This window comes from Bubalus bubalis, chromosome 5 (assembly GCF_019923935.1).
Source record: "Bubalus bubalis isolate 160015118507 breed Murrah chromosome 5, NDDB_SH_1, whole genome shotgun sequence".
Classification (NCBI taxonomy): Eukaryota; Metazoa; Chordata; class Mammalia; order Artiodactyla; family Bovidae; genus Bubalus; species Bubalus bubalis.
Window position 1 is genome coordinate 80,862,954 of NC_059161.1, and position 25,433 is coordinate 80,888,386.

Here is a 25,433-nt window from a genome sequence, read left to right on the forward strand (position 1 = left end):
GGAATAATGCTATTTGCAGCAACAGGGACAGACCTAGACATTATCACCCTAAGTGATATAAATCAGAGACAAATATTATATCATACTGCTTATATGTAGAATCTAAAATGAATTTATTCACACAACAGAAAGAGACTCATAGACACAGAAAACAAACTTATGGTGACCACAGGGGAAAGCAGGGTATGGGAAGGGATAAATTAGGATATTGGGATTAACATATACACACTAGTAGATATAAAATAACCAACAGAGATCTACTGTACAACATAAGGAACTACACTTAATATTCTGCAATAAGAATTTGAAATGGAATATGTGTGTACATATGAGCATATGTGTGAGTGAGTGTGTATGTGTATTAGTGACTCAGTCATGTCCAACTCTTTGGGACCCCATAGACTATAGCCTGCCAGGATCCTCTGTCCATGGAATTTCTCAGGCAAGAATACTGGAATGGGTAGCCATTTCCTTCTCCAGGCTGCTGCTTCTATTGCTGCTAAGTCTCTTCAGTCGTGTCCGACTCTGTGCAACCCCATAGACTACAGCCCACCAGGCTACCCTGTCCCTGGGATTCTCCAGGAAAGGACACTGGAGTGTGTTGCCATTTCCTTCTCCAATGCATGAAAGTCAAAAGTAAACGTGAAGTCGCTCAGTCGTGTCTGACTCTTAGCGACCCCACAGACTGCAGCCTACCAGGCTCCTCTGCCCATGCAGTTTTCCAGGCAAGAGTACGGGAATGGGGTGCCATTGCCTTCTCCACATTCTCCAGGGGATATTCCCAACCCAAGGACTGAACCCAGGTCTCCTGCATTGCAGGCAGATTCTTTACAGTCTGAAACAGCAGGGAAGCCCCATTTATATGATATATACACACATATACAAATATATCTGAATCACTGTGCTGTATACCTGAAACTAACAGAATATTGTTAATCAACTATAATTCAATAAACCACACCACTTGCTAGGTTTATAAACGCAGCATTTGATACCTCCTATACATCTACTTCACAGCAAGAGCCTTAACTCTGTATAAATAGACTAAATTTTGTACAAAAGGTTTTTCCTTGAGAATATGCTACCTTCTAACATTTTAATAGGCAATTACAAGAATTACACCTATTGACAACTGTACTAGGCACTTCTACAAACATTAATTAACTCATGAGCTGTAATGATTCTGGAAAGGAAAAAGTTAAAAATATGAGTAAGCTGCAGGCTTTTCACCAGGTCTTTGGACTCTACTAGTCTTACAGAGAAGGCAATGGCACCCCACTCCAGTACTTTTGCCTGGAGAATCCCAGGGACGGGGGAGCCTGGTGGGCTGCCATCTATGGGGTCGCACAGATTCGGACACGACTGAAGCAACTTAGCAGCAGCAGCAGCAGTCTTCTTACATCAAACCACATGTCTCTACTACAAACATATCAATACAAAATAAGCTTCCTATTTCATTCATGGCACATACACTAATAGTAAATAAGCTAAAATTTAGAAAGCTCTTAGAAAACTATGAGATTATTTGCTGCTGCAATAGCTTTCATTATCTCTCCATGTTTAAAATAGTAAGATGGGAAAAAGACAATGAAAAACACTTAATAACTATCACTAAGTATATATTATGCCATATCTATCACTATTTTCAAAAGTTCCTTGTACTGAAATAGGACACTCACAGAGCAGAGGGCTCATTTTCTCACAAGTAGAAGAATCCCATCCAAAATGTGGTCTCTGAACTGCCTATAGTTTCCTCATTACCATTAGGGGAAGTGATAAATAACCTAATGATCAATCGAGGAAGGAAATCATTACCAAAACCCAGAATATCTTTAATTGGTAGCAAGAATTTCCCCCCTTCCCTGGCTTGGTGCGGGGGAGGCACTTTTATAAATTTATTCTAAAGAAACAAGTTTTTAAAGTGTTCAAAAGTGTTTTCAGAACTGATGTCACAGTTTTTACAAAATGAAAAACAGTAAATGATGTGAAAAGGTCGTTGACAGGGTATTGATTAAAGAAATGGCAGTGGAGCCAAGAATGGACTCTGATTCAGACACTGAAGGTGATGACAAGCATGGAGTGACTGACACATTCACTCCAAAGCAGAGGGACTTGGTCGGGTAGCACAGTCGATGGTGGAACACACATGGTCTTCCTTGCCTAAACCACAATCAGGGTGCCGGCTCCTCCGAGATAGTCACAAAAGATTTGAGATCGATTCCTATGGAAAGTATTAAAGGCCTCTCCTTGGATGAGGCCATCGTATGTCACTACCTGATTGCTCTAGACAAATGGATTTGAATTACAAATACTACTTTCCCCAACTCTTCCCAAGAGCTTTTTGTTGTGGGAGATCTGCTGCTAGGACCTCAGGGATGGGACGCAGTCCATGTTTGAGAGGGACATTGGGTGTGGAAGCAAATTCCTCTGCTGTGAGATGCCACTAGAGAACTCTGCAGAAGGAAGGACAACCAACTTCAAGAGTGTCTGATTTCTACCAGCTGCTGGAAAAAAAAAATCCCTGCACCTCTTGAGGACGCCAGTTATCACCTGTCCTTAAGGACTCTGCTGTGAGGGAGAACGCAGCTGGGAAAGCTGAAGCCAGCTCTGAGCTGTTGGACTGGAGGGCTGACGGGCACAGAGGGAGGGGGATCCACGACCCTCAGCCACCTGCCAGATTGAAGGCCAAAGGCAAGTTGATGTAAAATTAGGCACGATGTGTCCCTCCCAGCGCCCCTTCTCTTCTAGACCTATTCACTCATGAATGGTCTGTCAAGGCTGAAGAATCGGTTGCCTGAGGTGGGCTGAGAGCTTAACCTCCAGTTTCTACACCATTCTCAACCCTGTGGTTTCTCAGGATCTATTGTGTGAGCTACTGACATGACCTCTTCCTCCCTCTACTCGAAAAAGTGCACCCAGCATGTCAGGATCATACAATTCTTATTTCCAGCCTTGTTATTTTGGGAACTTTGAATATTCCTTTCTTTTGTTTTTAACAATTAACCTAAAATTTCCTATAACACTAAACAAAATGACACTAAATAAATGGTATTTTTTAAAGGGGGATATTATAAATAATATTGATAAAATCATGTTAGAAATTTGAAATTTTCACCAAAGATTACTCTACCTGATTCAGATTATTTCTTTCAGTCTTCACTATCACTTCTACTGCTTGGAAAGTGACTTCTAGGTGCTGTTTCACTTCAACTTCTTTACTATATTGGTCTTCTTTTCTTAAATGCTCCCTCATTTTTTCATATAACATCTCGGCATTTCTTCTATTCTTTTCTTCTTGATTTAAGGTGAATCTGCAAAATTTAAAGCTCTTCTTAGAAAATCATGAGATTATTCAGTGCTGCAATAACTTTCATTCCCTCTTCACGTTTAAAATAGTAAACGTGGGGGGAATACAATGAAAAACACTTTAAAATGGTCACTGTTTTCAGACAGAGGGTTAAGAATAAAACTGCATAAAATTTTGTTTTCATTTTCTCTTGAGACAAATGGCTACTTCATAAATCTGCAGGTGGGAATGTAAAGTAATATAAACTTTCCTAAGAATAGTTTAGAAATATAGATCACAGGCCATTTTTAAGTTCTCATACTTTGACCAAATTATACGATATTATTAAAGAAAATGTATTTAAAATAATTAGAAAGGTAGAAATGAATTTATAGAAAAGGTGCTCCTTGCAGTATTAAATAGAATACAGAAAAGTGAAAAACAACTGAAAGTGAATTTGGTAAATCTTTAATGGGCTTTCCATTATGGTGAACTTCTGTATGGTCATGAAAATGATGATTTGGAAAAATATACACTAAGTTATTAGAAGCATTCACTGTTAGGAACCTACTATATTATTTCCAAGAATTTCACACTCCACAATACTAGTAACACTTTCTCCTCTGTAAAATCCTAGAGGATAAATTAGTCCTTATAACACATCTACGTTTCTGCAGTATTAAAGGAAACAATAGTTCAAATGTTCCTTTAAAAGCAAGGTGTACAGTCCCTCAAGCTGCTGAGCTCTCTTTCCCATTCCACTTTCTGATGCTATAACTGTGATTTCACTTCTTTGGTTTCTGACAGCTCTTTTTTAGCCCATGAACCTTACTTTTCATTCTGTAAAATTATCCTCTAAGTAGTTCACAGTGGCTTCTTTGGCTTCTTTGAAAATCTAATAATCTTTCATGCAAAAGAATTGTATCCTGAATTTTCAACAAGCTAACAGAATCTGCATGATGAAGAAAACAAAGATAGAAACAAAAAAAATTATGTGAGTAATTTTTGAGTGTAAAGGACTGTGCCTTTCAGGTTCACTCATCTACGCACTGAACAAGTATTAAGGGTCTATAATGTGGAAGACATTATTCTAAGCTCTGCAAATAAAACAGGTGCCCCTGGCTCTTGTTTAGCTTTAAGTCTAGTAGAAGACAAAGACAAATAAAATAATTATGAACTCAGATATATACTCTAAGAAAAGAGAGTTCTATGATCACATTACAGAACTTGACATAGACTGGGTCCAGGAAAGATTTCCCTGGGGAAGAGATGTCACACTGAGAAATGAAGGATGAGCAGGAAGTAGTAAGTAGAGTAGGAAGAACAACCCTGTGGACAGTCTCCAGCTCCCATTATGTTTTTAACCAAGACAGAGTGAACAGCTACTGATTTACCTTCCTGAGTGCAGCGAGCAAAAACAATGCCAACAAAATACATTAAACAATGATTTTCATGACAAAGGACTTCAGAGAATGGAAGACAATGATCCTGGAAACACATGAGGTTAACCTAAGGGATGCCCCAGCTCACTGCCTTGAGAGAATTTCCAGGCCCCAACACAGGGAGAAGGAATGGAAGCTGAGTTAGCCAGACTCCCTGACAGAGGAGATGAAGCTGACAGTCTGGTGAAACCAAAGTGGGCAGAGACCACAGATCAGAACCACAGAGAGGAGAGAGTGGAAGAGAGAGCAAAAGGACCCTGGAGATCTAAGGAGGAGCCCCTTGGGTATTCAGCAGAGGAATGAACAGAGCCCATCTGGGAGAAACCACCTGAGACCAGGGAGAAACCATCTGAAAAGACTATAGAAACCGGTGACTGGTGCTCACTCAGTCCCAGGAATTCTATCTATTCTCATGAACCAGGCTGGAAAAACTCCTAGGTACCAGCAGAATGAACAGGGTAGTCAGCAAGGTCTTGCCTCCAAGGCAGAAAATAATCAGCCCTAACCCCAGGGTCCCTCTGGATGCACCTAACGAATAATGAGAAGCAAGAGCACAGAAGGATTTCTGGAAAACTCTCAATATTTGGAAACTAAATCACACTGATCTAAATAACCCTTGGATCAAAGAGGTAATGAAAAGAGAAAGTACAAAGTATTTTGAACTGAAGTAAAATGAAAACGTTAAGACCAGCAGACATTTTAGGGAACTGACAAGCTGATTCTAGAATTCATGTAGAAATAAGTGTGAAAACTAAAACCAGATGGAACCACACAATTGTGACCTTTAACCACACAGCAAAGCGAGGCAACAGTTGGGCTTGAAGCAAGGGGGTAGCATGATGAGACCTGAATGTTTAAAAATAGGCAATAATTACAGTTGCTGTGCAGACCGAGATTGTGCCAGGTGGAGTGGCAGGGAAAGAAGTCCTGAGATTATTTCAGTTACTCTAGGAGGAAAATGATGCTGACCTGACCATGGGTGAAGGCATAGGAAAGAAGAAGAGTCAACAGAAGGTACAGTGAGTGAGAGTATCATAGGCCTGTGGCTCAGAGTATACACTCACTTTCATGTCCTTTTAATGCAAATCAAACTTCTGAGATGCACAGCACTGTAACATATCCCTGGCTCTAGAGCAGTACTGACAAGGTGTGCATATATCTCTACTCTATACACAGACAGGCTTTCCGTTAACATTTACACTGCAGTCCTACCTTTACACCCCACGTTGAGAGGTTCTACTTGCAATGTGGAATTCATAGAGTAAAGCACATCACCGTCCTCAGAAACAGTCTCGGATGACTGAGTTAAGTCATCCAGTTCGTTCATGTAATTAATTTGTTCTTTGACCTACACGTAAACAGTACTGTTTCACAATGTCCTTAAAATATGTATAAACACACCAAGTGTACAGAGGTAATAAATCTCCGTATCAAAACAAAATCAGACATTTCTTAAAAGAAGAGATTTTTAACAAAAGGATAACTTTATCAACAGTGTTTCTAAATGATGTATTCAAAGTAAACTTCTCTACAACAAAGGAAGATTTTCTATTTTACCACTATTCCTTTGACAAAGTATTTTCCACAAGGATATTTTTGAAAGTTCTTTTTTTTTTTTTTTTTTTTTACTATACCTTCTTCTTTTCATACGGTGTTTTCCTTGCAGGCCTAAAAGAACAAATGATTCTTTTCAGGCTAATATTAAATATTCAAAAATACAAACAATACCTCAACTTTTCTTTTGTATATAAGCCCTTTGCATTGGCAAGTAATTGTCTATAAAGGATGCAGAAATAAATAAGAGCAGCATTAAAGGACACAGAAAATATATCAGTAATATTAACCAAGTATTAAAGTTAGATCCAAGGAAAAGGAAAAACATAAAGTTACTTGCGTTGTGTGATAGGAAACAGTATACCAGTGTTTTTTGCACCTGTCCTTTTCCATAGGAACTAACTTTTATGGCAATATGACCTTTCTGGGAGGTATTCCTTCAGTCCTTCTAAGAAAGAAATCCATTTGAATAACCAAGATATTAGCTTTTTGAGGACGTTCTATGCATCGGCCATGCATCATTAGAAACACTTGACATGTCATAAAGGCATTTTAATCCTCCCAGTCATTCTGGGAGACAGGTATAGGAAGAAATGGAGCACACAAAGGCTGAGGAACTTGCCCAAGCCCACTCAGCATGTCACCAACAGACCCAGGAAGTCTGGCTTCAACACTGCTCTTCCAAAATATGCTGAGAAAGTAATACTGAAAAGTTTTTTTAAGTAATATGATAGCAAATGTATCTATACTATTATTTCAGGCCTACCAATAGCTATAAATAATGATTTCTGAATCTTCAAATATATTTCTAAAAAATTAAAGACTTCAGAAGTAGGCAAGCCTGCAAATCTACTGTCAACAATGTTTTGCTTTCTGTAAAGAAATTCATCAATGCCTATTAATGAATTCGTTCACCCATTCTACTGTTTCTTCGTGCATCTGACATACATGTATTGAGCACACAATATGTGTTAATGACACGCTTAGTAAAGGAAGCACAGATTTTGTCATTTAGATCTTAATCATGTAAAAGGAATAATTTGTGAAAGACTGCTAATAATGTTTTCCTATTGAATATAAGCAAAATCTTCCCATTTTCCCTGGAATCTATAAACAACTATGAAGTTAATATGATGTGATGTTTCAGAGCACCTTACAAAATCATAGCTACTCACCAATTTACTATCAACTAGAATCATCAAGAAATGACCATATCCTATTCAGTATAGCCTAAGTGTTTGTAAATTCACAATTATGTAATTTTTGAAAGTCTATATATGATATAATTAACTTAAGCAATCATCTGCATATTCCATTACATAGAAATATTACACTTCAGAACCAATGAACAAGCCCTTACCATAAAACTATATATGAACAGAAGTATTAGGTACAGTTCAGTTCAGTTCAGTCGCTCAGTCGTGTCTGACTTTGTGACCCCATGAATCGCAGCACGCCAGGCCTCCCTGTCCATCACCAACTCCCGGAGTTCACTCAGACCCACGTCCATTGAGTCAGTGATGCCATCCAGCAATCTCATCCTCTGTCATCCCCTTTTCTTCCTGCCCCCAATCTCTCCCAGCATCAGAGTCTTTTCCAATGAGTCAACTCTTCACATGAGGTGGCCAAAGTACTGGAGTTTCAGCTTTAGCATCATTCCTTCCAAAGAAATCCCAGGGCTGATCGCCTTCAGAATGGAATGGTTGGATCTCCTTGCAGTCCCAGGGACTCTCAAGAGTCTTCTCCAACACCACAGTTCAAAAGCATCAATTCTTCGGCCCTCAGCCTTCTTCACAGTCCAACTCTCACATCCATACATGACCACACAAAAAATCATAGCCTTGACTAGACGGGCCTTTGTTGGCAAAGTAATGTCTCTGCTTTTGAATATGCTATCTAGGTTGGTCATAACTTTCCTTCCAAGGAGTAAGCGTCTTTTAATTTCATGGCTGCAGTCACCATCTGCAGTGATTTTGGAGCCCAAAAAAATAAAGTCTGACACTGTTTTCACTGTTTCCCCATCTATTTCCCATGAAGTGATGGGACCGGATGCCATGATCTTCATTTTCTGAATGTTGAATTTTAAGCCAACTTTTTCACTCTCCACTTTCACTTTCATCAAGAAGCTTTTTAGTTCCTCTTCACTTTCTGCCATAAAGGTGGTGTTATCTGCATATCTGAGGTTATTGATATTTTTCCTGGCAATCTTGATTCCAGCTTGTGTTTCTTCCAGGCCAGCATTTCTTATGATGTACTCTGCATAGAAGTTAAATAAGCAGGGTGACAATATACAGCCTTGACGTATTCCTTTTCCTATTTGGAACCAGTCTGTTGTTCCATGTCCAGTTCTAACTGTTGCTTCCTGACCTGCATACAGATTTCTCAAGAGGCAGTTCAGGTGGTCTGGTATTCCCATCTCTTTCAGAATTTTCCACTGTTTATTGTGATCCACAAAGTCAAAGGCTTTGGCATAGTCAATAAAGCAGAAATAGATGTTTTTCTGGAACTCTCTTGCTTTTTCCATGATCCAGCGGATGTTCGCAATTTGATCCCTGGTTCCTCTGCCTTTTCTAAAACCAGCTTTAACATCATTTATTTTACTGTAATAGTTTAAAGATAATGTCATACAATCAATAAGCTTTCTAGTATTGGAAATGCAAACAAGACTAAACTAAATAAACACGCCCTCTGCTGGCTCATTTCCAATAGCATGCTGCTGCTACTGCTAAGTCACTTCAGTCGTGTCCGACTCTGTGTAACTTCATAGACGGCAACCCACCAGGCTCCCCCGTCCCTGGGATTCTCCAGGCAAGAACACTGGAGTGGGTTGCCATTTCCTTCTCCAATGCATGAAAGTGAAGAGTGAAAGTGAAGTTGCTCAGGCGTGTCTGATGCCTAGCGACCCCGTGGACGGTAGCCTATGAGGCTCCTCCGCCCATGGGATTTTCCAGACAAGAGTACTGGAGTGGGTTGCCATTGCCTTCTCCCTCCAATAGCATACATACTCTAAAAGCTCCCTTCTTAACATAAAACAAGTGATACCTGTGAACTCCACATTCCTCTTCAATTACCATCCAGTTCTTCATTGCCTGCCCTAATAACATTCCCTACTGAATGTTTACACATTCCCTACTGAATGTGTATTCATTACAGTCCAGCTTCCAAGGGGACTATTTACTGAAATGACTTCCGGCCAAAGGCACTGGTCCTTACCTTAACCTTTCAGCAGTGTTCGTCCTCTAGAGTTGAGCAATCTCTTGTCTTGGCCTGAGCACTGTGTAATGCTGCTCTATCTCCAGAAGAAGTATTCAGTGCTAATATTTCTTCCCCTACAAACAAGGAATCTGGAGAATGTACCTGTCATCACCCTGATCCACTTCCCTTAAAATGCTGTCATCATTCACGTGCAGCAGACCACCAGTCAGTGAATCGGTCTTTTCAAATATTGATGCAATCACACGTTCTTCTGGTGTCCATTTGTCATTGTTCTTTTTCTTTACTTCCTTCCTGTGCACACCAGGATCGCTACTTTAAAAAGTCCACAAAAGAGCCAATGTTTCTTAATAATTCAACTGATAAACAATTAAAAAAAAAACAATTCTTATAAAATTCCAACTCTTACCCATCTTAAAGCATTGATTAATTCACAAAACAGTTATAGAGTACCAACCATATGCAAGAAAACAAATTCTTCCTTCAAACCCAGATATGATTATTATACAATATGATATATAAAAGTTGACATATGAAAGTGATAAATGAAATAAGGAAGGATTTGCAGAAGAAGTGAAGAAAGGAGGTCATGAGAAACAGAAAAGGGAGAAAATCATTCTACTTGGAGATTCGAATGTGAGCACAAACATCAGGCACAGGGCATCTGGGTTGTTTCCGAGGAACCTGGAAGGAAGAGCACAAAATACATGGAAGAAAGTAGAGAGATGCATCTGGAAAGACACTGAGAAGAACCTCAAGGGCTACACTGAAAACCTGGAGTCCACTGGCTAAGCACCTTGACTCTTAGACATGGGAGTCTTAAGTAGATTTACACTATATTGTTTTGCTTCTAAATATAATAATGGTGAATTTAGGGACTTCCCTGGTGGTCCAGTGCTTAGGACTCCACCTACCAATAAAGGGGGAAGGCGTTCCATTCCTGGTCGGGGAATATACCGCATGCCATGGTGCAACTAAACCGTGCTCCACAGCTAATGACACCAGCACCCTAGAGCCCACGCTCAGCATCAAGAGAAGCCACCACACTGAGAAGCCCAAGCACTGCGGCGGCAAAGACCCAGCACAGCCAAAAATAAATGAAAAAGATAATTCACAGAAAAAAGCCACACTTAATTTAGGTGGTATTTTAAAAGACATGAGGCACATATACCATAAAAGAAGAAACCAAGGAAATATTTGGCCGGGGAGGAGGGCTCACTTTTAAACCACCCACATGATGCGGCAACAGCAGCATCATGTCTGAAAGACAGATGCCTCCCCGGTTCTCCCGCCACCAACAGCAATTTGGCCTTCATCCATGGACATACTCAAAGTGCTAGGAGGGAAAAACCTGCCAGCCAAGAGTACTCTTTCTAGAAAAGTTGTCTTTCAGAAATGAAAGAGAAATAAAAACTGTTCCAGACAAAGGAAACCTGATGGAGTTCATCACCACTAGTCCCACCTCATGAGAAATGCTGAAAGAAGTCCTCAAACTGAAATGAAAGGATGTTCATCAGTGGCAAAAACAAATTTAAATATACAACACACTGATTAAGGCAAATATGCAGTCAAATCCAGAATACTGTAATATGTAACATGGTGGTATGTTAACAAAGGAACTCTAGTAATAAGGCTAAAGGACAAGAGTATTAAAAATAACTATTTCTCTTGTAAAATATAAAATCTGTATATCATAAACATTAGCTCAAGTTAGAAATTATTTTATAGGAAAATAGCAAGGGACATGCTGTTAAATATTGATATAGGATTACCTATCAGAACCCTCATTCTGCATAGCAGGAAACTCCTGGTTGCTCTTTCCTCCACTCTTTCTCTGCTGAAACAATCCATTCTCATCAGCAGCATCACATATGTTCTCTGATACTTCCACTTCACTACTTTTGTGCTTCTTTTCTTCTTCAACCTTTAATGGAAGATTGACACTAAGAATAATTGCTATGCATTGATTATAAAGATCTTTGTTTTCAATTTTCTTGTTTGACTCAGTGCTCGCCCTGAATTTAAGTGATAAAAATATTTTTGTGTTTATTTTAATTTTATCACTTACAAGTCACTTAAATTTCTGTAAAATCTGCTCCTTTCTGTTTGAGGAAAAGAAACAAAATTCCCAACATTTCAAAAATGGCTTTCTTAATAAAATGCAATTATTCGTATTCAGTCTTCCCCATCTGACTGGCATAGACAAAGACACAAAATCTGTCCTCTTTGGTCTTTACCACCTGGATTTTCCATTAAACAGCTGGATGTAGAGGATGTGACACCTTTGTGCCTCAGAAAGGAAACATTCTTCTCTCTGCACTAAAGCTATTCTTTCCCCTCTGCCTTTTACAATTCTTTTTTCACTTGGATTCGGGAGATAGCAAAATAGTGACAGTGTTCACTAAATTAAATGAACCAGAGTTTACCAAAACACAAGGAGCAGAATGAAACTGAGGAGTTGTTAGTTAGTGTGGAATTCTGGAATATAAGTAATGCTTCCCAATTCCACATTCAATAACCATCAAACCTTACAGATAGAGGGTATAGAAATAACTACCTAGTATTGCCCCACTATTTACCAAAAACAGCAATAAAATAATAAAAAAAAAAAAGGTTCAAGGTTTTGTTTAAGGCCCCTAAACTGGCACTCCCTAGCATTTTATGGCACCAAAAGAGATGATACAATTCTGGAACATTGAATGTTATATGTTACCAAATGAATTCATCAGATTAATCAGATAAGTTAAAAGTGTGACTCTGGCACAGTAACTCAATGCCTTAGTTGAGGGTAGGGCTCATCTCCTTTTTTTTTTTTTTAAACAGGAGACTACATAGAGGTTTTTTTCTTTTCTTTTCTTTCTTTCTTTTTTTTTTTTTTTTTTTTTTTGCCTTTTTGGCTGCTGTTCAAACTTAGTCAAAGCACCTCTTACACAAAAGAGCAAACAATTTTAAAAAACTATTACTGAAGAAAGAAAAATCTCACAGCATCTCAGAACTCAGTCTTCTCCTTTGTAGATAAACATTTTTTTTTATTTCTTTTTTGCTCAGGGTTTATACTACCTATGCGCTTCCCTGGTGGCTCAAATATTAAAGAATCCACCTTCAGTGTGGGAGACCTGGGTTTGATCCCTGGGTTAGAAAGATCCTCTGGAGAAGGGAACAGCTAGCCACTCTGGTATTCTTTCTGGCCTGGGGAATTCCATGGGCAGAGGAGCCTGGAAGGCTACAGTCCAAGGGTTCGCAAAGAGTTGGACACGACTGAGCAACTTTCACACACACACACACACACACTATCTGTGTAACAAAATCACACATGTCAAAACTTTCTACATTTTAGTAAACAACATAATGGAAAGATCTGTCTCAAAAGAAACATCTGAGAGTGCTGATTAAAGCATATGTGGGAGCACACATATTTGTTATTAAAAAGATCCTGAAGCAGCCATGCTGGAAATCTAAGTGTCCAGCGATTGCAGAAAGCAGAGAAGATCACACATATTCAAGCACAATGAAGAGATTAGAGGGAACACAAGTTCATGTCCCATCTCTCAGTCAGTGCTTTATTCCCATTCTATGGAAATATAACTTATATTTAACCCAAGAGAGTTAAAGGGGGGAAAAAAGATGCAAAACCCTAGCTGATTATTCTTCTTAAGCAATTTCCTTGGTGTTTATTCTGGCTCAGAAGACCACATGGTACACAGCTAAATGAGTTTTCCAGTCCATATGAAGACTAACGGAGAAGAATTAGATATTAGAATTGATTGAAGGACAAAAGCCATGAAAATAGTTTATTGAATTCCTGTTATTGAGATAGTAATCAATTTCTACACAATTACCTCTTTGGATGACCCTACTTTATTCATAAATGGAAAATCAAAATGGACCACATCATCAAGAAAGAGAAAAACGAAAGCAAGAGAAAATTAGAAACCCTTTTGGAAGTTAAATTTTCTCTTTTTCCAGAGCAAGAAACTCTACTTGAAACATGTCTATTTCATTCTTAAACCTCTGCATATCCTTCTCTAATTCTTCATTACATACACTTCAGATGCGCCTTGACTATTAGGTGGAGAAGAATTCTCATTTTGCAATTCGGGTTCCATGCTTTTATTGTCACTAGTGCTGCAATTATCTGCATGCAGTGGCTTCTGGAATCAGTCCTGTATTGCTTTATTTTTCAGATCAGTATTTTAACAACAGCAAGGGGAACGTGAATTTTTATTTAAATTCTATGTTTCATCTTACCAGGGTAGACAAATCACAGACTAGAATGGCATGCCTGTCCCATGTCTAATTTCCTATTAGTGGGATCTTGCCTCATATTTTGTGACATTTGCATATCAGTCTCTTGGTCTTTCACTTTGAATATAGCTACCAGCTCCCATACTTTTTTAATTTTCTGTATCATTATAAAAACTCTCCTCAATTTTCATAAACACATGTTCAAAGTCTAGTTGATAATTTTCAAAGTCTACTTTATTTTTAGGGAAAAAAAAAAAAAAAACTTTGAAGATGACCCACAAGTCTATCCAAGGGACCCAGAGTTTACAGACCACGGACGAACATTTTTGAGACAGGGTTCTTTTTGTCCAGGAAATGCTTGGAATATTAGAGAGACAGATACTCCAAATGCATCTTTTTCCTCACAATCAGGTATATTATTTGTGAGATTAGGAGATATTTCCTTTTGGTTTGCTCCTTCCTTAGGGTTGTCAAGTAGTGGATCTTCCTCAGGACAAATGGTAATTTGGTATTCCTCACAAAATTTCACTGAACTTCTGCTTTAACTCATTTGTGATGGGTTTTAACTTATCTTTCCATTCTAATTTGCCTTGTTTCATATACATTTTCTCATACAGTACTACACCAGATATTGAAATTTACAGTTTTACATACCTGTGCATGGTTATTCTCATCTTCATCAAGTTTTCCTTGTTCTTCCTCTGTTATCATTTCCAAGTCTAGTTCTCTTGACAGATCTGCATGTTTAGTTAAAATTACTTAGAATGTTTAGATAAAAGACATACACCTCATTTAAAACATAGATCTAAAACATTGTATGAAGTGACAGATTAAATCGATCTTAATCTTCAGCTGAATATTTACTTATTTAAGAACTACTTCCAATGACCTAAAAACGTCAACAAACCATTTGGGAAATACCAGATGTCACCAGGTTACAGGCACACAAACAGCTCAAAGATTCAGTCACAGATTGATCCAAACAGCAGTGAACAAAACAATCAGAAACCAAACAAAATACAGGACAGACACATAAAGTCACCATACATTCTCTTCTCTACTTCATAACAGGACCTTTTTAACAACATGCCAAGCATCAGCTGCAACATTATTCATGGTTTACAAAATTCCTCTTCCTTTTTAGCTTTTATCAGCTTTTTAACTTCATCTGAAATGCTTCCCTCTACTTTTCTGACAAATTACTTTTCATTTTTAAGGCTCAACCTGCTTTGTGAAGTTGTCTTTGATTACTGCCATCTTTCCCCTGATAGAGGTACACCTTTCCTTGTAGCTCCCTTAGTACTTTAAAGATTTTTCTAGTGTATCTTTCTAGATTTTCCTAGTGATAGATATAGATCTGAACTGTAAATTATTTCTTTACATGTCTATCCTCTTGGCTCCTAGACTGCAGAGGACAAGCTCTTAAAAGTCACCTCAGTATATATAGCATTTTTTGTGTTTTTTGTTTGTTTGTTTGTTTTAATTTTTTTATTGAAGGATAACTGTTTTACAGAATTTTGTTGTTTTATGTCAAAGCTCAACATGAATTATCCATCAGTTCAGTTCAGTTCAGTTCAGTCGCTCAGTCATGTCCGACTCTTTGCGACCCCATGAATTGCAGCACGCCAGGCCTCCCTGTCCATCACCAACTCCCAGTGTTCATTCAGACTCACGTCCATCGAGTCAGTGATGCCATCCAGCCATCTCATCCTCTATCGTCCCCGTCTCCTCCTGCCCCCAATCCCTCCCAGCATCAGAGTCTTTTCCAATGAGTCAACTCTTCACATGAGGTGGCCAAAGTACTGGAGTTTCAGCTTTAGCATCATTCCTTCCAAAGAAATCCCAGGGCTGATCTCCTTCAGAATGGACTGGTTGGATCTCCTTGCAGTCCAAGGGACTCTCAAGAGTCTTCTCCAACACCACAGTTCAAAAGCATCAATTCTTCGGCGCTCAGCCTTCTTCACAGTCCAACTCTCACATCCATACATGACCACAGGAAAAACCATAGCCTTGACTAGACAGACCTTTGTTGGCAAAGTAATGTCTCTGCTTTTGAATATGCTATCTAGGTTGGTCATAACTTTCCTTCCAAGGAGTAAGCGTCTTTTAATTTCATGGCTACAGTCACCATCTGCAGTGATTTTGGAGCCCCCAAAAATAAGTCTGACACTGTTTTCACTGTTTCCCCATCTACTTCCCATGAAATGATGGGACCAGATGCCATGATCTTAGGTACACATATATCGCCCCTTTTGAACCTCCTTCTCTTCTCCCTCCCCATCCCACCCCTCTAGGTTGATACAGAGCCCAGTGTCTCTTATTCAATAATTATTTCTCGGGTTTCCGCTCAGTACTAGGCACTGGAGTTTAACGAAAAATGTAGGGAAAGGTGTCAGGGATGGCTTTTCTAGAGATAATGCCTGAGTGCAGACTTACAAAGTTCAACAGAACAAAGGGCAGGAGAGCATTTCAGGCTGTAGCAAGATGGGGAGAGAAGCACACACACCACAGGGTAGATATTTGTCCAAAGTGAAGGAATGGGACTGACGAAGGTCATGGCATCCAGTCCCATCACTTCATGGCAAAGAGATGGGAAAACAATGAGAACAGAAACAGACTTTACTTTCTTGGGCTCCAAAATCAATGCAGATGGTGACTGCAGTCATGGAATTAAAGGACGCCTGCTCCTTGGAAGAAAAGATATGACAAACTTAGCATTTTAAAAGGCAGAGACGTTACTCTGCTGACAAAGGTCCGTCTGTCTAGTCAAAGCAAAGGTTTTACCAGTAGTCATGTATGGATATGAGAATTGGACAAAAAAGAAGATTGAGCACCGAAGAACTGATGCTTTTCAACTGTGGTGTTCGAAAAGACTCATGACAGTCCCTTGGACTGCAAGGGGATCCAAGCAGTCAATCCTAAACAAAATCAGTTCTGAACATTCATTGGAAAGACTGAGGCTTGTGCTGAAGCCCCAGTACTTTGGCCACTGTATTCGAAGAGCTGACTCATTAGAAAATACCCTGATGCTGTGAAAGGTTGAAGTCGTGAGGAGAAGGGAATGACAGATGATGAGATGGTTGGATAGCATCACTGACTCCATGAACGTGAGTTGAGCAAGCACCAGGAGATGGTGAAGGACAGGGAAGCCTGGTGTGCTGTGGTCCCTGGGGCCGCATAGAATCAGACACGACTGAGCGACTGAACAACAGCAACAGGGACAAGTGGTGAGGGCACCAGCAGCAGTTCAGAATTCTAGTGCAAAGGACTGAAAAGTCTAGAGATAGAGGGTCAGGCAGAAGTCAGATTATGAGAGCATCAATGGCACTTTAAGAAGTCTAGACATTAATGTGACTCAGAGTGCCTCATGGTCACGTGTGCTTTTGAGATTGATGATTCTAAACACCACGGGAGGGAGGAATCTGAAGGGCATACGAATAACCGGAGGAAGGTGAATCTGAAGGCATTAATACTGGGAATAACAAGGTGATGCAGGCCTGAAGTGAGGGAGTGTTTACAGAAAATTTAGGATATAAAACTTTCAGGGTACAGTATAGAATAAATCTTTAAGAAACCAATACATGTACAAATCCAGGGACCCTGAAGGATAAAATAACTGCTCGTTATTTTATAAAATGTATTGACTGAGAAGAAAATGATCAACATGAACTGACTGAAGTGGATTCTATTTTTTAGTTTTCCTATCTCACATCGTCCAGTGTTGAAGGGACTCGTGTAGGCATTTTATTTGAATTTGTTTATCCTGGATCTACCAAGCTCATGGAGAGACAAGAGCAAACGACTCAGTTGTATAGATTAAAAGAAAAAAAGACAAAACACGTTGAGTTTAGAGCCTGTAGTCACTATTCTAGGAGATAACTGAAAATATTCTGTAAATGCAAGGGGAGGATAGAAAAGAAAAAAGTACAGGAGTGAAAAAAGAAACAGTGGATGATTTCTTACCATAGTCCTGACCATATGACTGATTAAGGGTGCTAAATTAATTGGTATTTACGGACAACACATTATTAGACGTGGTTACTCAATAGACTGGGCATCCTAGTAGAATCAGAATTGACTTTCTATATACTGCTTTTAAGTGATACATCACTCCTTTATAGCAACCTCCCGTGTGAACTCTTAATTCATTACAAATACTAAAACAAGGTGATATACTATGTGGACACAGCTGAGAAGGAGGCACTATGTAGCAAATGTCCCATGACTCCCATTCCCTCTGGGAAAGCCAATTCTAAAAAATACGAAGTCACAGAAAACACAAGAAATATTTTAGTATTTGGTATCAGAGTTGATTTTGCAGTTATACTGAATATAATCATAACTAATACTTATGAATTGACAGCCATATAAAAATATTGTTATGAAGTCCCATTTTGAGAAGGCAGTCTCTAGATGGCTACCTAGTCTCCCAACTAGGCCCAGAGTTCTAAACATAATCCTGCTACCCATTCTCAGGTGTATGCTAAATTCTAGCTTAAACGAACTTACTTTTTCTTAACTCTCTTTGTTATTTATTGTATTACTATGCCTCTTGAGAAATCTGTATGCAGGTCAGGAAGCAACAGTTAGAACTGGACATGGAATAACAGACTGGTTCCAAATAGGAAAAGGAGTTCGTCAAGGCTGTATATTGTCACCCTGCTTATTTAATTTATATGCAGAGTACATCATGAGAAACGCTGGACTGGAAGAAACACAAGCTGGAATCAAGATTGCCGAGAGAAATATCAATAACCTCAGATATGCAGATGACACCACCCTTATGGCAGAAAGTGAAGAGGAACTCAAAAGCCTCTTGATGAAAGTGAAAATGGAGAGTGAAAAAGTTGGCTTAAAGCTCAACATTCAGAAAACTAAGATCATGGCATCCGGTCCCATCACTTCATGGGAAATAGATGAGAAAACAGTGGAAACAGTGTCAGACTTTATTTTTGGGGAGCAGCAAAATCATTGCAGATGGTGACTACAGCCATGAAATTAAAAGACGCTTACTCCTTGGAAGGAAAGTTATGACCAACCTAGATAGCATATTCAAAAGCAGAGACATTACTTTGCCAACAAAGGTCCATCTAGTCAAGGCTATGGTTTTTCCAGTGGTCATGTATGGATGTGAGAGTTGGACTGTGAAGAAGGCTGAGCGCCGAAGAATTGATGCTTTGGAACTGTGGTGTTGGAGAAGACTCTTGAGAGTCCCTTGGACTGCAAGGAGATCCAACCAGTCCATTCTGAAGGAGATCAGCCCTGGGATTTCTTTGGAAGGAATGATGCTAAAGCTGAAACTCCAGTACTTTGGCCACCTCATGTGAAGAGTTGACTCATTGGAAAAGACTCTGATGCTGGGAGGGATTGGGGGCAGGAGGAGAAGGGGACGACAGAGGATGAGATGGCTGGATGGCATCACTGACTCGATGGACGTGAGTCTGAGTGAACTCCGGGAGTTGGTGATGGACAGGGAGGCCTGGCGCACTGCGATTCATGGGGTTGCAAAGAGTTGGACACGACTGAGCGACTGATGTGATCTGATCTGATCTGAACGCATATGTATGGAGTCTAGAAAGATGGTACTGGCGGATTTATTTGCAGGGCAGCAATGCAGAAACAGACAGAGAGAAAAGACTTAGAGACATGGGTGAAGGGGCAGAGGGGAGAGGGTGAGATGGATGGAAAGAGTAACATGGAAACTAACAATTCCATATGTAAAATAGATAGCCAATGGGAATTTGCCCTATCACTCAGGGAACTCAAAGAGGGGCTCTTCAACAATTTAGAAGGGTGGGATGGAGAAGGAGATTGGAGAGGGGTTTGGGGGGGAGGGCATATGGGTGTACCTAAGACTGATTCTTGTTGATGTCTGACAGAAGACAACAAAATTCTGGAAAGCAATTATCCTTCAAGAATAAATGAATTTTTTACAACCCTATTTGAACATTCACATGGTTTACTGCCTCTTTCCCTGTAAACAGCACACTAACGACTCTAACTTCTTATCTATGTCTTCTGGAATGGCAGGTAAAGATTAAAGGAATGACCTAGATATAAAAAAAGGAGTAAAACTATGATTATCCAAGTTGAAGGTTTAAAAGTTTTCAAATACATTTATGATGATCAACAAGGACTCAATATTCACATCGGGGGAAAAAAAAAAAACCAACTAAAAAAATCAAGTAACCACAATGACTAACTTTTCTATATGGAAGAATTTACATGTTAGTTTCACATGTATAACAAAGAATTGACATGGTAATTTAACATCTATAAACACTGAAATTAATAAAGTTTCTTAAAAATAATATGGGGGTGGGGGGTGTGGTCCTAAGATGGTAGAGGAATAGGACAGGCAGAATAGACAGGAGTCTTAAAAGGGGAGAAGTTTCCAAACACCAGGAAACACTCTCACCGCTGGGTCTGTGGGGAGTTTTGGAATCTCAGAGGACAACATAACCAGGAGGAAAAATAAATACATAAATAAATAAAACCCACAGATCATGTGCCTAACTGGAACTCCCTGCGCTTGCATCCACCATCAGCAAGTGGGACAGGGAGGTGCAGGCTGCACTGCTTAGGGTAAGGACTGGGCCCGAATGCCCTGAGGGGGGCAATCTTAGGGAACTAACATGAGATAGCAACCCAAATTGTGGGATAGCCAGAGAGGGGGTGGGGAAGAGAGAGAGAGAAGTATCCTGCAAAAAGCCCTAACTAACCTAAGGCACTGCCAGGCCCACTCAAAAACAAAGGACTGAGTGAATACCAGAGGAGAGCTAGATGGCGGCGGGTCGGCCCATCCCCCACTGGAGACAGGGAGGCAGGAGGTGGGCAGCCAGAGCTGGAAAGAGGCAAACTCGGCCCCAGAGAGGCATCCTCTACCAAGCTGCAAGCAGGCACCCAGTCGCTAATCAAACCCCCTTGGGATTCTGGATGGTTGACTTCTGCCAGGAGGGTCGCAGCCAGAGATCAGCTCCCCAGAAGAGACATATGGCACACTGGAGATGGGCGCACCCGCTGCCACCCAGGAAACCGAGCGGCTGGGACCAGGGAGGGGATAAGATGCACTCCCCACCTGGGGAGACAGCACTCACCAAGCACCTGGTTGCCTGAGCTGCTTGGACCTGGGAAGGGCACAAAACGCAGGCCCAACAGAGTCTGCCCCTTTGTGGACTACCTGAGAACCTGAACCTGAGCGGCTTAGACCTTGGAAGTGCACCCAACCCAGGGCCCGCCTCAGATAGTTCCCTGGCAGAGCATCCTAGAGCCTGAGAAGTGTAGAGTGGGAAAGTGCATGCACCATGTGGCCAAGACACTGCAAGCACTCCCCACACATGTCAGTGATATTTGTTTGCAGTCTTCCTCTGTCCCCACAGCAGTACTGAACAACTGAGCCTAAATAAGTGACCACCTTCACCCCATTGTGTCAGGACAGAAATTAGACACTGAAGAGAACAGCAAACGGAAGAAGCTAAAATAAACAGAGGGAACGGCTTTGGGAGTGACAGGTGCAACAGATTAAAACCCTGTAGTTAGCAGCAACTACATTGGAAGGGGCCTATAAATCTTGAGAAGTATAAGCTGGATCAAGGAACTATCTGAAACTGAACTGACCCCACATTGCCCACAACAGCTCCAGAGAAATTCCTAGATATATTTTTACTATTATCATTATTTAAATATTTAATTTTTTAAGTTATCTATTACTCTGTCATGGTCTTTGTATACTGGGACCTGGAGACTGGAGTCAATAAGAAGAGGGACGCAGGGGACCCAAGTCTCGAGTGAAACAATGGTGCTTTGTTTGCAGAAAAGCATGTTTATATATCTTCATACAAGGCAGCTTTAGGCAGTAAAAAAAAGGGGGGGGAGGGGCAAAAACAAAGCCAAGCGAATAACAATCTTCAAAGGGCCAGAAAGCATTGCATGTCCTGAGTGAGAGGGGCATAACTGAGCAGATCACTTTTGAGTGAGGTCAATGGAGGGAGTCAATGAAGGGACCAAGCAGGTGCCCTTTCTCAGGATCTCAGTCCCGGGAACTGTGTGAAGCTCTGCTCGTTCCTGCAGCAACTGATGAGGAATAGAGAATCCTTGAGAAATGGCACACAAAAGAAAAGAATAACATATTGGATTCCTAAAAGCTGAATGTCCCCTGACATTACTCCTTTAATTTTCATTTTTATAACCTACTATTACCTTGCAAAAAAAAAAAAAGACCCTATTTTTAAAGCAAACTTCATATATATATTTCATAATTTTTGTGACTTTGTTTTGTTTTTCTAATATTGTATTTTTCAGAGTCTAAGCTCTACTCTAGATTTTTAATCTTTGCTTTTCTGTATTTGCTATCAATTTTGTGCCTTTAAGAACCCAATCTTCAGTACCCATTTTTACTTGGGAGTGTGACTACTGGCTTGATTGCTCTCTTCCCTTTCTGACTCTGCTTTGTCTCCACCAGGTCGCCTCTATCTCCTCCCTCTCCCTTCTTTTCTCTACCCAACTCTGTGAATCTCTTTGTGTATTCCAGACTGTGGAGAATACTTAGGGACCTGATTAGTGCCTGGATCTGTCTCTCTCCTTTTCATTCACCCTTTTCTCCTCCTGGTCACCTCTGTCCCCTTCCTCCCTCCCTCTTCTCTTCTCTTTGCAACTCCGTGAACCTCTCCAAGGGGTCCAGACTGTGGAGAGCACATAGGGAATTGATTACTGGCTAGCTTGCTCTCTCCCCTTTTGATTCCCCCTCTCCTACTCCTGGTCACCTCTATCTCCCTTCTCCCTCTTCTCTTCTCCATGTAATTCTGTGAACTTCTCCAGGTGTTCCTCACTGTGGAGGAGCTTTTCATCATTAACCTAGATGTTTTATCATTGGTGCTGTATAGATGGAGAAGTCTTCAGTCTTATTGTAAGAATAAGACTGAAAACCAGAGGCAGGAGCCTTAAGTCCAAAACCTGAGAACACCAGAGAACTCCTGACTCCTTGGAACGTTAATTGATAAGAGCTCATCCAAAAGCCTCCATACCTACACTGAAACCAAGCACCACCCAAGAGCCAACAAGTTCCAGAGCAAGACAAGCCATGCAAATTCTCCAGCAATGCAGGAATATAGCCCTGAACTTCAATATACAGGCTGCCCAAAGTCACACCAAACCCATAGACATCCGAAAACTCACTGCTGGACACTTCATTGCACTCCAGACAGAAGAAATCCAGCTCCACACACCAGAACACCGACACAAGATTCCCTAACCAGGAAACCTTGACAAGCCAACCATCCAACCCCACCCACAGAGAGGAACCTCCACAATAAAGAGGAACCACAAACTGCCAGAATAGTGAAAGGCCACCCCAAACACAGCAATCTAAACAAGATGAAAAAGCAGAGAAATACTCAGCAGGTAAAAGAACATGATAAATGCCCACCAAACCAAAAAAAAAAAAAGGAGGAGATAGGGAGTCTACCTGAAAAATAATTCAGAATAATGATAGTAAAAATGATCCAAAATCTTGAAAACAAAATGGAGTTACAGATAAATAGCCTGGAGCCAAGGATTGAGAAAATGCAAGACATGTTTAACAAGGACTTAGAAGAAATAAAAAAGAGTCAATCAATAATGAATAATGCAATAAATGAGATCAAAAACACTCTGGAGGGGACCAATAGTCGAATAGTGGAGGCAGAAGATAGGATAAGTGAGGTAGAAGATAGAATGGTAGAAATAAATGAAGCAGAGAGGAAAAAAGAAAAAAGAATGAAAAGAAATGAGGAAAACCTCAGAGACCTCTGGGGCAATGCTAAACGACCCAACATTCTAATCAGAGGAGTCCCAGAAGAAGAAGACAAAAGGAAAGGCCATGAGAAAATACTTGAGGTGATAATAGTTGAAAACTTCCCTAAAATGAGGAAGGAAATAGTCATTGAAGTCCTAGAAACCCAGAGAGTCCCAAACAGGATAAACCCAAGGTGAAACACCCCAAGACACATATTAATCAAATTAACAAAGATCAAACACAAAGAACAAATATTAAAGGCACCAAGGGAAAAAACAACAAATAACACACAAGAGGATTCCCATAAGGATAACAGCTGATCTTTCAATAGAAACTCTTCAAGCCAGAAGGGAACGGCAGGACATACTTAAAGTGATGAAAGAGAAAAACCTACAACCCTGATTACTGTACCCAGCAAGGAGCTCATTCAACTGTGAAGGAGAAATCAAAAGCTTTACAGGCAAGCAAAAGCTGAGAGAATTCAGCACCACCAAACCAGCTCTTCAACAAATGCTAAAGGATCTTCTCTAGACAGGAAACACAGAAAGGGTGTATAAACTCGAACCCAAAACAACAAAGTAAATGGCAACGGGATCATACTCATCAATAATTAACTTAAATTTAAGTGGGTTGAATGCCCCAACAAAAAGACAAAGACTGGCTGAATGGATACAAAAACTATAACCCTATATATGTTGTCTACAAAAGACCCACTTCAAAACAGGGGACATGCCGGGGTCCAGCCCCAGTGGATCCAGGGAACTCGAAGGCGGGACAGCATCAGAATCGATCAGGAAACAATAGCTTAATTAAATATTAACTAGAAATATAAAGAGTGGTTAAGTAAGGATAGCTCAATGAGAAAATTCAGTGGAGAAAAGAGGCTGAATAACTAGGTTTACATGGAAAGCCAATAAAATTCCAAGACAAGGAATTTGCATCACCTATGTAGGCCGCAGGCATCCTCCCATTCTCCCGAAGGAGAGGAGACACTAAGGCCTCCCTGGTCAGATCTTAGAAGCCCAGGTAAAATTAGTAGGCTTGGCGAGCCTCCATGCTCCAGATGGGAATTCAGCCAGAAGGTGAGAGGAAGAACGACATGAGGAGATCAGTCTTTCTAGGAACTGATCCGTTTCTTTATTTTTCGGGTCTGCTTTTATACACAGAGATGAAACACGAGGGTCATGCGGGGTCAGCAGTCCTGACTTTATCAAAATCAGTTGCTTCATACAAATGTATACAAAGGTCTTAGGCGTGTTACATCATCTTCTGGCCAAGGGGCCTGTTAACAATTCATGACCCTCGCCTTGTGATAGAGGTCAGTCAACCAGAACACTTATTTCTCCAGGGATGATTTATTCCTAAAACAGACGCCACCTTCCGAAGGCACCAGATAAAGTTACATTCCTATAGGGTGAGGGTGTAGTGGGTTTTAATTAAGGAAAGAATTTGCTTAGCCTAAGGTCTAACATGATTAATATCAAAGGTTAATACTTATTTCTTCTATATATTCATTAATGTGTATAAGGGCAGGGGATGTGGACACTTAGCAGCAAACATTAGCCCAACAAGTGAAAAACCCTTCACCAATACAATTTTTAATCAGCCCACTATACTACACTAATAATTTCCTAACTTCTCAAAAGAATCTGTTTTTAGAAGGTTTAAAGCATCTCGTGCCTCTCACGGTTGGGAGGCTGTGAACAATCACATGTGGCCAGACAAACTTGACAGGCAGGCTAGAGAACTTTCAGAAGAGTTTGTAGGTTGAAACACTCCTGTCACGCCCAGGAATTATTATTAACTGGAGCTCCGAGTTAACTCCCTCTCCGAAAGAGGTGGTGGGGGATAGACCCCTGTAAAGTCAGAGGTGTAGGTGAGAGCACAAGGCAGTAAAGTAGGCAGACTCCGGTTTTGGGGA

The 25,433-nt window shown here is 40.3% G+C and overlaps 1 protein-coding gene across 1 annotated transcript in view; it reads right to left on the minus strand.

Moving 5' to 3' along the window:
- The window catches only part of LOC102414696 (ankyrin repeat domain-containing protein 26-like), a 54,660-nt gene that overhangs the window by 1,504 nt on the left and 27,723 nt on the right, over window positions 1-25,433 (minus strand). Inside the window, 8 exon segments of the mRNA XM_045165895.1 lie at window positions 3,131-3,313; window positions 4,019-4,101; window positions 4,104-4,238; window positions 5,941-6,076; window positions 6,363-6,396; window positions 9,640-9,807; window positions 11,268-11,419; window positions 14,395-14,498. Of these exon segments, the coding sequence (XP_045021830.1) occupies window positions 3,131-3,313; window positions 4,019-4,101; window positions 4,104-4,238; window positions 5,941-6,076; window positions 6,363-6,396; window positions 9,640-9,807; window positions 11,268-11,419; window positions 14,395-14,498 (995 nt within the window).